Genomic DNA, 12,054 nt, shown 5'->3' with positions numbered 1-12,054 from the left:
GATTTTAAAAGGGTAAAATATTTGATATTGAAGAAACAAAAAAAATTACAATAAAATATCGTAATAGGTGTTTATAGCGTGCCTCGTGACTGACTGTTGTTGAGCTACATTACATTTTGGTAAAATACACGCAGATTTATTTCCCGTTCAATTTCATTGGTGAGTGTACCTAATAAAGTGGTCCGTGTGATGTTTTTGTCAATTGCCACTAGATGGCGCCAAAGTTACACTGTAGCGGTTAAATAAATGATTCCTTTCATGCAGTTTAAAGTGCATCAATCACACAATCATGCAAAAGGCAGTTAGTTTATTGCAACACAAAAACAATCGTAATAATAACAATAATCTCAGGTTTAAAGCGCACAAAGAAGGAAATAGATCGAAATAGGAGGTGGAGGTGTTGCTGAGTGTTTGTTTTGGTTTGAAAGTATTGACATCTTTATTTTTTGGTGTTGTTTTGAAGCCCGGGAAAAAACAAAATGGCTGCCGGGGGGGGAGAAAATAACCAAAAGAGGCAAAGATAATAATGACCAGAATTCCTGCTGTACATTCCTCGAATGTTGGCGGTTGGTCCAGGTGAGATGGAGGAAAATGAAACACAAGAAGGTGCGAATGGCGGGCGAAGGGGGTTCTCCTTCCTAGCTGGGGGAGAGGGCGGGGCTGGCCTCGGTGCTGATATTGACCAGACACTCGCTGGATTTGAGGCTGGTCAGCGACTTGGAGCTCGGTAGCGACGCCAAAGAGCCGCAAAGGCCCAACATTGATGGCGTGTTGTCCTTTCCTGAAACACCACAACCACTTTCTCAGGCACATAAAAAGTCCAAGATGGCGCTCGAGTAGGCAGCCTTGTTTTCGTTGTTATTTTTGTGTTTACTTTTGTCACTTTGTGTTGTTGTGCGTCGTGTGGAACGGATATGGATTGTTTTTTAGCATTTTAGGCCACGACATTCATCAAAGAGGAGACTGTGCTGAGCGTTTGCACGTTTTTGGCAGGAAGAAAGGAGCGTTAGCTGCTTGGAATTGAAGCGGATTTACAGTACATGGGACGGGAGATGTGAGACAGTCTCTTTTTGTCAATGGATCTTCAGCTTTGTTTGCTTTCAACATTTAGCTTGTAGCAGACGTGCACATTTCACCATGACGTCCCTGATCCACTGGTGAAAAGGACGCTTTGATCCTCTCCTCTTTCATCTGGAATTGCTTCATACAACAAAGAAGGTGCAGAAAAGTGCTTAAGATTGAAACACTGTTTTTTGTTGTTTTGATTTCAAGATGGCGCCGCGAGAGTGGCTGCCATTACAGCAGCTCCTGTATTTTGTTTTTCTACTTCTTTCTTTCCTTTCCTCTTCTTTTCATAACTGTAAATGTATATTTCTCCACTGCGAGACTAATAAAGCCTAATCCAATCCATTCCAATCAAATCAAATAACTGCCACCTAGTGGATCGGAATAAACTGCATCAAAAGATATGCTAATTAGCGTCAGGATTGTGATAACTAATAAAGCTACACAGAAAAATTTAACTGACTGTGATGTCATAATCATGTGCTACCTGGTGAGGTCCAAGCAGGGTCTCCGTTCTGCCTGTCGTCGGTCTTCCGAGAGTCCAAGTTGAGGATGTTCTTGGCGGAAAGTTGCTCCAAACTGTGGAAACTCCTCCTGAAGGAACCACAATAATATCGTCATAGAATATATTGTTGTAAGGCGAAAAGTGTGTATCCCAAAAAATTATTTCCCATAGGAAACCATTAAAATGAGAATAATCCGTTTCCAGGTCCCCAAGACTGGGGGCGGGCAATAGAGGACAAAAACAGTCGGCTGCCATTTTGTTGTTAGAAGACCGGGCTCGTTCGCGAACGATACATCACTCATTAAGGCAGCTCCGTTTACGAAAAAGGTTTGTATGCCAGGGTAAAGTTTGTATGCCAAGGTAAAATTTTCATCAATGTAATGTTCGTAAACCGAAAAGTTCGTAAGCCAAGGGGTTCATAAACCAAGGTATCACTGTATAATATTTTTTTTCAGAAGAGTTTAAAGTGACGGCTTATGCGATTGATGACGTTTATTTGTGTGGAATCGTCAAAATTGACATGCTTGATTTGCTTTCGCGGGCCGAATAAAATGATGTGGCGGGTCAGATTTGGCCCCCGGGCCTTGACTTTGACACCTGTGGTCTACATGCATGCTCTTCTTGCTTTATGATGCTCTTCATTTCACAGCGATCTTATCTATCAGTCGCAGTGTTACAATTTGAGTCTCTTTCTTCGGCAGTTATGAATGATCTACGATTGTAATCAAATTGTGCTGACCTGCGGAAGAGTTTGACGTCCCTCTGGTGGTCGTTAATGGCGGTCCACTGGTTGTTGAGAGGGATGGAAAGGTTTTTTCCTAGATGCGAAGGGTCGCAGGGCATGAGGGAGGAGCTTAAAAAGAGACACAGATGAAAATAAACATTCAAGATTGATGGGAAGATCTGCTGGTCCGACTTTGCCAGTAATACAAGGAGAGGTGTGTGTGTGTTTGTATGACTAGTCTTGTGAGGACCACTAACATTTTATACCATACGTACTGAGGACATTTTTGACAAGTGAGGACCTTTAGGCCAGTCCTCAGTTTTTCATTCTAAAGACATCTAGAGGGTCTATATATGCATCCGTTAAAAGTTTCAGAAAGGTCCTCATAAATTCACCCAAAATGATTTTTTTTGGTGTGTATTTTCATTTCACTTGGATACACACACTTTTTACTCACTGTGTGTGTTTATGTGTGTGTGTGCGTGGTTAATGAGAGGAAAAAGTTCATACCACAAAAAGTAAAACAATATTTTAACCAAATTCATTATAGGGATGAGGACTTTGAATGTGCCCATTCAGAAACCTCACTCCTGCTGTTATTTCAATTTCAAATCCACTTTTTATGTCTTTGTTTTTTAAGAAGTTGAAGTGGGAAATGGGGTGACATTTAGTGTTCAAATGTAACACGAGTTCTCTAAACTTATCAGCAATGGTGGTCCACACTCCATATCTGGAGTTATACGGACTTCACAAAACCATTGAAACAGGAATGTGTGTGTGTTTGTATGTGTGTATGGGGGGGAGATGGGGACTCACAGCTGAGCCTGCAGCTCCAGCACAACGGCCTCCAGCTCCTTCTTCTCACGCTGACTCTGCAAGGTCACCTCGTCCACTTTTGCCCTCAGACGCTTGTTGTCCGTCTCGATGTTCTTTAGCTGTGACTCACGAAGGCGAACTAGCTCCTCCAAGTAGCCCTAAAAAGCACAGCGGGGAGTGTCTATTATTATTTTCTAACTATCCATACCGGGGCTCATTCGTTGTCAAATATTTTTAGATGGTTGCATGACAACGTATTTGTTTATTTATTGACCTTCTGGGCGTACACGATCTTAAATCGCTGTTCCATTTTGCGGCACTTGTTACTCCAGCTCTCCTCATCGGTGACCAATGGGATGTAAGGGTGTTCGGGAACGCTCTCCTCACTGTTGCTGCTGTCGACGCTGCGTCGGTCCTCGTCGTCGCTCAAGCAGTCGTAGCTGCGGCAGACGTTTGGTTAGCGGCACTTGCTGAGCTAATGTCAAAAAAAGGCTTATTTACCTCTGAGTAAACTTCAAGTAGGGAGTGTAGTCAATCACCGCCGGGGACTTGCCGTCCAATGTTTCACCCTTCAAGCAGAAACTACAAGGAAACAAAATGTCATATGTTTGCATGTCATTTGCTGTGTGAATATAAATCTTTATTTATTAAAAAAAAAAAGGTTTCATCATCATCATACATTTCATTTCGAAGCGCCTTTCAAAACTCAAGGTCACTTTACAGTCACAGGATCTGTTTTCACCCGACCCGGAATAACTCAAATCAATAGAAAACTAGCTAGCTAATAGCTAGTTAATGGTGAGCTAGCTAGATACCTAGCTAATAGATAGATAGATAGATAGATAGATAGATAGATAGATAGATAGATAGATAGATAGATAGATAGATAGATAGATAGATAGATAGATAGATAGATAGATAGATAGATAGCCAGCTAGTTAGCTAAATAGCTAATAGGCAGCAAATAGATAGCCAGCTAAATAGCTAACTAATAGTTATTTAATAGCTAGCTAGCTAATAGCTAGTTAATAGATAGATAGCTAGATAGCCAGCTAATAGCTAGATATCCAGCTAATAGATAGTGAGATATATAGATAGCTAATATCTAGCTAGCTAGATAGCTAGATAGTCAGCTAGTTAGTTAAATAACTAATAGACAGTAAATAGATAGCTAGCTATGTAGCTAGCTAATAGCTAGTTTCAGTTTAGAAGGTTTAGAATCTATCATGCTACATGCTACATACCGGGTTGGGTTTGTCCCCAATTTTGTGATCGGAATTCACCTGAAGTCAATGGCGCTCAGGCCAATGAGCATGCCGGTCAGCACTGTGGCCTCTTCGCGCAGCATTATGGCGCCGTCATCATAGAACCTCCTGTTTACAACAAAAAACAACAACAAAAACAAAACAAAATAATGTCTCTCTTCCTGATTTACAGTTAAAACGGGAATAAAAATGTAGTGTATAATTCAAATGAATTGATATTTGACTTAACATCGAAGCGTAAGCGTTACCTGGTTGTTTTGGTTTCCCTCAGGGCAGTGGACACGTATTCCGAAAGACGTTTCTCCATTAGTGCCACTCGAATCCATGCACGGCCCTGTGTAAATAAAATAAATTAAAATGAAATAAAGTAAAGTAAAGTAAAGTAAAGTAAAGTAAAATTAAATTAAATTAAATTAAATTAAATTAACAAACAAAACAAAAATAACATAACAAAACAAAATATAATAAAATAAAATTACATAACAAATAACATAAATAAAATAAAACAAAATAATATAAAATAAACAAAACAAAAAGAAATAAAATGAAACTAACAAAATAAAATAAAATACTATAAAATAAAATAAACAAAGAAAACAAAACAAAACGAACAATACAAAACAAAACATAAACAAATAAAACCAATACAATTAAAAAAAACACACACACTTAAAAACAATAAAACAAATAAATACATAATAAATAAAATAAAATGAAACAAATTAAAAATAAACAAATAAAATGAAAATGTTCCTGTCTTAAAAAACAGGCAGACCAGGACGAATGCTTACCTTGGCCCGAGATGTGCTGATGTTCTCGATGTTCTCGATGCTGCCAATGCAGTTGTTCTGCACCTTAGTGCAGGCCACCCGGATGTACTCCCAGAAGCTGCGCTGTCCATCTGAGCTGAACCAACTGGCTGAGCCTGATTCGCAAAGATGACAAAAGTATTTCTGCAAAAAAAAAGTTGCTCATCGTCCTTCCAGGAGTGTTTTTTTTTTACCTTTAAAACGGTGACTGAGGATGTGTTCCAAGATGGCGGCAAAGTTGATAAACTCTTCGGCTGAGTCGTCGATGGGCTCGGCCGTGTACTTTTCCAAGAGAGTCTTGACTGAGAACCTTGACAAAAACAGAAGATTCTTCTTTTGCTGAGTTCTGTACTCAGTTGACAAATGTACTACTGTATGTGAACACTGCAATGAGGCCGTGGTAGTGGTTGGTAGCTTTTATTCATTTATTTTTTTTGGTCCTGGTGGTGGAGAGGGGCACGCCATTTTATCCCTGAGGTCACTTCAATTGTCTTGTGTGCACAACAAAGCTCCCTTCAGCGTTATCATGACAACAATACAATTAACCCCCTGTTCTCGCAGTCTTTGTACACGCACTGAGCTTCCAGGTCCTTTTGTGCTCGGGGTATAAAAAAAAAAAACAAAGATCAAATCCTTCCCTCCCCTAGATCGCAACTATTTAGTTTAGCTCAGGATCGCAAAGATCCCAAAACGGGTGATGCCCACGCAGCGCGAACGCTATTAAGCAGCCACTCTCTTCCGGGGGCGATGGGAAACACCAGCATCACCGAGGGCAAGACTGCCCTGGCTGTTGGAAGCACATCCATCGCCAGGGGAAAGACCACCGTGGCCATGGGCAACTCTTCCATCTTCCGCGGAGTGACCACCACCTCCATGGGAGACTCCACCATCCAGAGGCAAAAAACCACCGTGGCTCTCGGACGAGCCAGTTTCAGCCGAGGAACCACGACCACGTCCTTCCGCAAGGCACTTATGCCCAAGCGCAGGAACACCTAGATGGAGCGGACCCTGGGAGCCAGCGCGAAGAAGTCTAAAATTGACTCTGAATGGGAGACCAGCTATTCATCCAGCAGAACTTCCTTCATCAAAGGGAAATTTTCCCTACTGGGCTCTAAGTACGCCATCTCCTGGGGCCAATTCTCCATCTCTTGGAGCAGGAGGACGCTAACATTTGGGAAGAGCGGAGTAGCCGTGGGCAAGACTTCGGTCACACGGGGTGGGACCACCAGCACCATTACCACGCTGACCTTCACCCACGGGACCAAGCGTGCATCTGTGGTCAGGACCACCCTCAGTGGGGGCGATAAGACCCATGTCTATTGGAATTACCGGTAGTGAATCCAGATAAAAAAAAAGATAAACAGGGATATGGGTCTCTCAATCCAGTATGTTCTCTCAAAACATTGACATGTCTCTTTGGTCCGTTTTCGTCCTGGTGCTCGGTTTTTAGTTTGCCGGGTGGTTTTGATGGTTTATCAGCAAGTTGAAAGAATCGTTGGTGTAATCAGTTTAACCGGGTGCGACGGATGTATGAAAAGACAAGAGTGTTATTTTAATCAACAACCCTTTCATGAACAGTTCAATGTCTATCGTCGGTTTGGCTGTTGGATGTTCAGTTTTCTAACTCTGTTTGTCTCGTTTGTGTGATACCGACCGATTCGTCCTTATAATAAAATCCATTTTGACCAACTGCGCGGAAAAAAAACATTTGAAGTTGCTTTCCGAGTCATTTCAAACATTGTTACTAACAATAACGAACAAAGTGATGTCACCGTTAGATTGTACAACCCCCTCACTCTTCGCCACGACTCTTGACAATGTTCCCGGTGTCGTCAGGTCCATGGGACAATTGCGCATCTGTCCTGAGTCGTACCCCCGCACCCCCTTCACCATCTCGAAAGGCAGTCTCCCACCTACGGCCTGACTTTGTCCATTCACAGCGACTCCCGGGTGGTATGCGGCCTTCCCGAGCCCACGTCCGGCATCTCAACGAAGGCTTTATGCCGGTCGAGGGTCTCGAGGCATTCCGGTGGGCTCCGGATCGTCTCTGGCATTACTGCTGCGTTTGAGGACTTACAGAGCGGGCGTTTGAGCTGTATGAGTGTGCCATGCTCAACCTGGAGTGAGATCCAAACCCTGTCTCCAATTCTGGGTCCACGCGGCAGAGAACTCGACCTCAATGGGCAACACCAGCTTCACCGAGGGCAAGACCGCCCTGACGCTGGGCAATACCAGCATCAAGCGGGGCAAAAGCAAACTAGCTCTGGGCAACTCCTCCATCTCCAGGGGCAAAAGTACCACCTCTATGGGCTCCTCCACAATTACCAGCGGAAAGACCAAGATCTCCTTGGGCGGTGCCTCCTTCAGCCGGGGTACCACGACCACCTCCTTTCGAAAAGCAATATTCCCCAAACGCAAGACGCTTTAGGCAGGGAGGGGGAATTTATTCCGACCGGGGGGGACGGGAGCAAAAAACTACGAACATCTGAAACGGAACTTCTCCAACTGGAAACAAGAACTGGATTGAATTCACTTTTGGGGCTTTGACTGTTTTCTGGACTACATCAGAGAAGTCAAACAGGTCAGTGGTGCTTTAATTCTTCTGTAAGACTAGTAACAAGTCACAACCGACAAAATCGGATAAGTGAGCTAGTTTCTTGTCAACATCCAGAACCAAGAAAAGTAATTTCATAAGTCCAGCGTGGCTTCTGTCAGTATTCAGAAACCTGTGTTAGAAAAGTGTTTGTACTCATCAAAATATTAGATCTCACCTTCCTGAAGAGTCCAAGAGGAACCTGTGCACACATAGGCTAGCATCAAGACCTTGGTACCATTCGACACAGAAAAACAACAGCTTGTCCTCTTAAAAAGCTTCTTTTGTTTTCAAGATCTTCGACATACACATCCCACTCTCACTACTAATTGGAACGGCGCCTGGCCCACTCACGGCTATCTTTAAATCAACCTCTTGTTCTCCCGCCGCACCCTTTCATTGTACACTGAGACTGTTGAGGTCAAACACGATCGGTTCTGGAACCTTGATGGAACTTGTTTTTCATAATTAATCATTTCAATTGCATTATCGTGTTGAACATATCTTGTGAAAACTCTGCAATGAAGAATATTTCAATGTCTTTCCATCTTATACCAAAAAAGGAAGAAATCGAGCCACGGCTATTCTTGCCGCGATCCCATTTTGGTCTCACTGATCTTATTTTTTTTTTCCCCCTAGGTTCACCGAGTCCATTGTCCAAAACCTCTTGTTAAAAATTGCATACACGGTCCCCCTGATCGGTTGCTAGCAGCAACAGCAGCTTAGCCCAGTAACAGTGTACATCAATTCTACCGTCGTCTTCCCTCGCAAGGCTTCGCTGCACTCGGTACTTCCTGTTTTGGTTGTTTTTTTTCCTAAGATGTCATCACCCAATGTCTTCATCGAGGTTTGTCCTGTTTACCTGCCAATTGCATGAGATCAAATAAACCCTGGAATGAACAATGAGGACTATGAGCAAAAAAATAATAATTTCAATGAGGTTGTCCAGAGAACAAAACATTTATTGATGTGGATTATGGTTTAAAGTGAGTATTAGACTCGGGGATTTGGTTTAGGGTTAGGGGCTTTAGGGTTCCAGGGAAAGTGGGCTAGGGTCTGTTAACTCATTCAATGCCAGACGATGTGCAAAAATGTGTCCACTCCAGTGCCAGGGTTTTTGTCACTGTCACTTGAATTCCAGGACTCACAGAATACTGAGTTTTAGGACTACTTAAACATTTAGTAGAGCGTGAAAAATCTTAGACTCTCGGGAAAAAAAAAGTTAATTCCTAAACGATATGGGTCTGGAGTTATAAGAGCTTGAAATGAGGGCAGCTGTCCAAAATATAATGCAATACATACATATTGGATTATATAGAGCTTTAACAACAGCTGAAACTGGAACAAAGCACTAACGTGGGGAATAAAGGGCAATGCTGCCACCTTGTGGAACATTGCCAGAGGCCATGGCCATTGCTTTATCTGCACCCAAGCATGAAAAACCATAACCCAAACAAATTTGGGAATGGCGTTCTACGTCGTATTATCAATTCCCGAATAAATTTGTGAATGGCAGTGAAACAGTTTTTGCCTACGCCTCTGAAGCTAACATATAGCACGCTCAACGCAAACTTAACCTCCTTATACCCCAATGTCATTACAAGGCACCAAAGTTTGGGAATTCAAATACTTTATCACTAACATCCGCTTAGCAAGTACGGCAGCAAATAGGCCACGTCGCCATTGGAACCAGTAGACAATGGGACCGACGCCCCACCGCCACTGACCAACCCGTAACGACTACTTCCATGACCGGCATTCAGAGCGAGGACTCATGACTATCGCTTGTTAGAAAATTGGAAGATAAAAAAAAGGTGTCAACCATATTGATAGAAATGTGCGTGTGCTTGTCTTTTTGGTGTGTCTTTGTCCTTGTCCACTGTTTTTATCATTGTTACTGATATAAAAAAAGCACTCCTACGGATCTTCGAACTGTCTTTTTTCGTGAGCTTGTTAATCTTTTTATTATTATTTTTTGCAACCTATGACTTTGTGTGCTTCACTGTACTGTATATGACACTAAAAACAAAGTAGGAAAATTGGATTACTAGAATAAAAACTCTTGATGATGTGACTATTTTTGACCGCTTCTTTGTTGTTCTTGTGGGAGGGGATATTTATTTTTAACACTACAGTAAAGTCTCGTTATATCGATATTCAAGGGAGTCCGAAAAAATATCGATATAACCGGGACTATCGATATATCCGACCCTCTTTGCATGTAATTTTCTCCGTGAGTGCATAGAAATAGTATCGATATAACCGGGACTATCAATATATCCGATATCGATATAACGAGACTTTACTGTACTTGTGACATAAGATTCAAAGACTAACAATTCTTCAAATGTTTTTTTTTAAACCAAATTGATAATCCATCTGTTTACCACTCAATATGCACAGGGGGTTTAGTTATATAACTTTAAAAACATTCTTTATACATTTAAAGTTATCCATAACCTTGCCCCTCATACCTATCTGACCTTCTTCAAATTTCTATTCCCTCTCATTCCCTCAGATCCTCTTCCTCCCTCCACCTCTGTGTGCCCTGCCCTGCCCGTCTCAGCACGATGGGGTCAGAGCTTTCAGCTGCTCTGCCCCTTAAACTCTGGAACTCACTTCCTCCCAACATGCGTAACATCGATTCTCTTCCCATCTTCAAATCCCATCTCAAAACCCACCTACTTAAAATTGCATTTTCTGTGTAGCTCTTTTTCTTGTTTCTATTTATAATTGTATTTTATATACTGTATTCTATTTGTAATTGTATTTTATTTATTATAGTATCTATGCTTGTCTATGACTGTAAAGTGTCCTTGAGAGCTTTGAAAGGCGCTTAAAATAAAATGTATTATTATTATTATTATTATTTAAAATGACATAGTTGAGCGATATTTGAATTTACACACGCTCTTGCAAGTCCTCACAGAGATGGACACCAACGATGTGACATCATGGCCGCAAAGCAGGCCTCGTCGTGAAAAAGATCAGTTAGCGACCAGCGTATAATAAAATGGGTGCACAGTACAACCATGACCTCCTGTGATCATTCATCATCATGATGATGATGATGATATATGGGACACATCAAAAGGTAAAATGGGGGAGGAGGAGATCTTGCACGCCCTTGTCCCATCTAAGCACTTGACATCACCATGATGGAGGACCTTTTATTTGCTTTACTTGTTCATAGATTGTTTATTAAAAATATAAAGGCATGATTCTTGTGGGTGATAGTAAACGGTTGAGATATTTAAGGAGGATTAATGGCTTTAAGAGCACAACTTCCCATCAATGTTAGACTATGTAGAATATGACGAGAAGGAAATGTGGCATGATACGGTAAAAGCAAATATTTAATTAAGTGAAATACTCGCCCTTGTTGCTTGTCAATTATTTTTAACAACAAACTAAATTTTCTCTTTACTGCGCAACGGGAGGGGAGGGGGAGGGGCGATCCTGGACAGATGTCGTGATGTACCTGCACACTGTGATGAGGTTCTTTCTTTCCACGCCGACGCTCCGGACAGATGCCTTCTTTGACATCAGACCCATGGCCATTGCTTTGTGCATGCAGCCGGGCTCCATTCGTCCATCCAGGAGATACGGCGCCGGCAGCTGTCCGCACCCCTACACCGGCCCCCGCCTCCTTCAGGCTAGCTGGGTGACCGACTTGAAGCCGCCGTTCGGTGTGGGGAAAGGCGGTCGCCGCCGCAGCGGATAGCGGTGCGGATTCTGCTGCTGAGGCGGAAGGTCGAAATCATTAACCGTACAATGTTTAAATATTATTTCCGGTTTGTGTTTCAAAATAAAACAACTCCAGAAGTAATACGTATAATAATAATAATAATAATAATAATAATAATAATAATAATAATAATAATAATCCATTTAATTTCTAAGCGCCTTTCAAAACTCTCAAGGTCACTTTACAGTCACAGGATCAGTTTTTCTGTGAGTGTCCAGCAGCAGCCACACGCGCCAGCGTTCACTCAACCCGGAAGTAACTCAAATAGATAAAAAAACTAGCTAACTACCTAGTAGATAGATAATAGATAGCCAGCCCGCTAGCTAAGAGATAGCCAACAACTAGCCAACTAACTAGCTTGCCATTAGATAGCTAATAGACAGCCAGCCAACTAGCTAATAGATAGCTTGCCAGCTGGATGGATAGCTGACAGATAGCCAGCCAGCTAATAGATAGCCAGCCAATTCGCTAGCCAATAGACAGCCCATAGATAGCCAGCCAGTTGGATATATAGCTAATAGCCAGCCAG

General features: G+C 42.2%; 2 protein-coding genes and 1 long non-coding RNA gene across 3 annotated transcripts; 2 read left to right on the top strand and 1 right to left on the bottom strand.

Annotated features, from left to right (window-relative positions):
• Positions 1-303: 303 nt before the first annotated feature.
• rundc3aa (RUN domain containing 3Aa) lies at positions 304-11,419 on the bottom strand. Its single transcript, XM_089018030.1, has 11 exons — positions 11,259-11,419; positions 5,379-5,494; positions 5,167-5,300; positions 4,624-4,709; positions 4,394-4,483; positions 3,612-3,692; positions 3,385-3,550; positions 3,111-3,268; positions 2,310-2,423; positions 1,553-1,659; positions 304-781 (listed from the first exon to the last, which is right to left on the bottom strand). The coding sequence occupies exons 1-11, from the start codon at positions 11,363-11,365 to the stop codon at positions 639-641; spliced, it is 1,302 nt and encodes a 433-aa protein (XP_088874156.1). The 5' UTR covers positions 11,366-11,419; the 3' UTR covers positions 304-638.
• On the top strand, positions 5,814-6,180 carry zwi (zwilling). Its single transcript, XM_089018037.1, has one exon. The coding sequence runs from the start codon at positions 5,932-5,934 to the stop codon at positions 6,178-6,180; it is 249 nt and encodes an 82-aa protein (XP_088874163.1). The 5' UTR covers positions 5,814-5,931.
• On the top strand, positions 6,212-9,847 carry LOC148885319 (uncharacterized). The gene is made up of 2 exons (XR_016117995.1): positions 6,212-7,765; positions 8,417-9,847. It is a non-coding gene; the product is annotated as an uncharacterized LOC148885319 (long non-coding RNA).
• Positions 11,420-12,054: the final 635 nt, after the last annotated feature.

The sequence above is a fragment of the Hippocampus bargibanti genome, linkage group LG17 (genome assembly GCF_051943395.1).
Source record: "Hippocampus bargibanti isolate YZ-2025 linkage group LG17, ASM5194339v1, whole genome shotgun sequence".
Classification (NCBI taxonomy): Eukaryota; Metazoa; Chordata; class Actinopteri; order Syngnathiformes; family Syngnathidae; genus Hippocampus; species Hippocampus bargibanti.
This window is presented reverse-complemented; position numbering and strand designations above follow the sequence as displayed.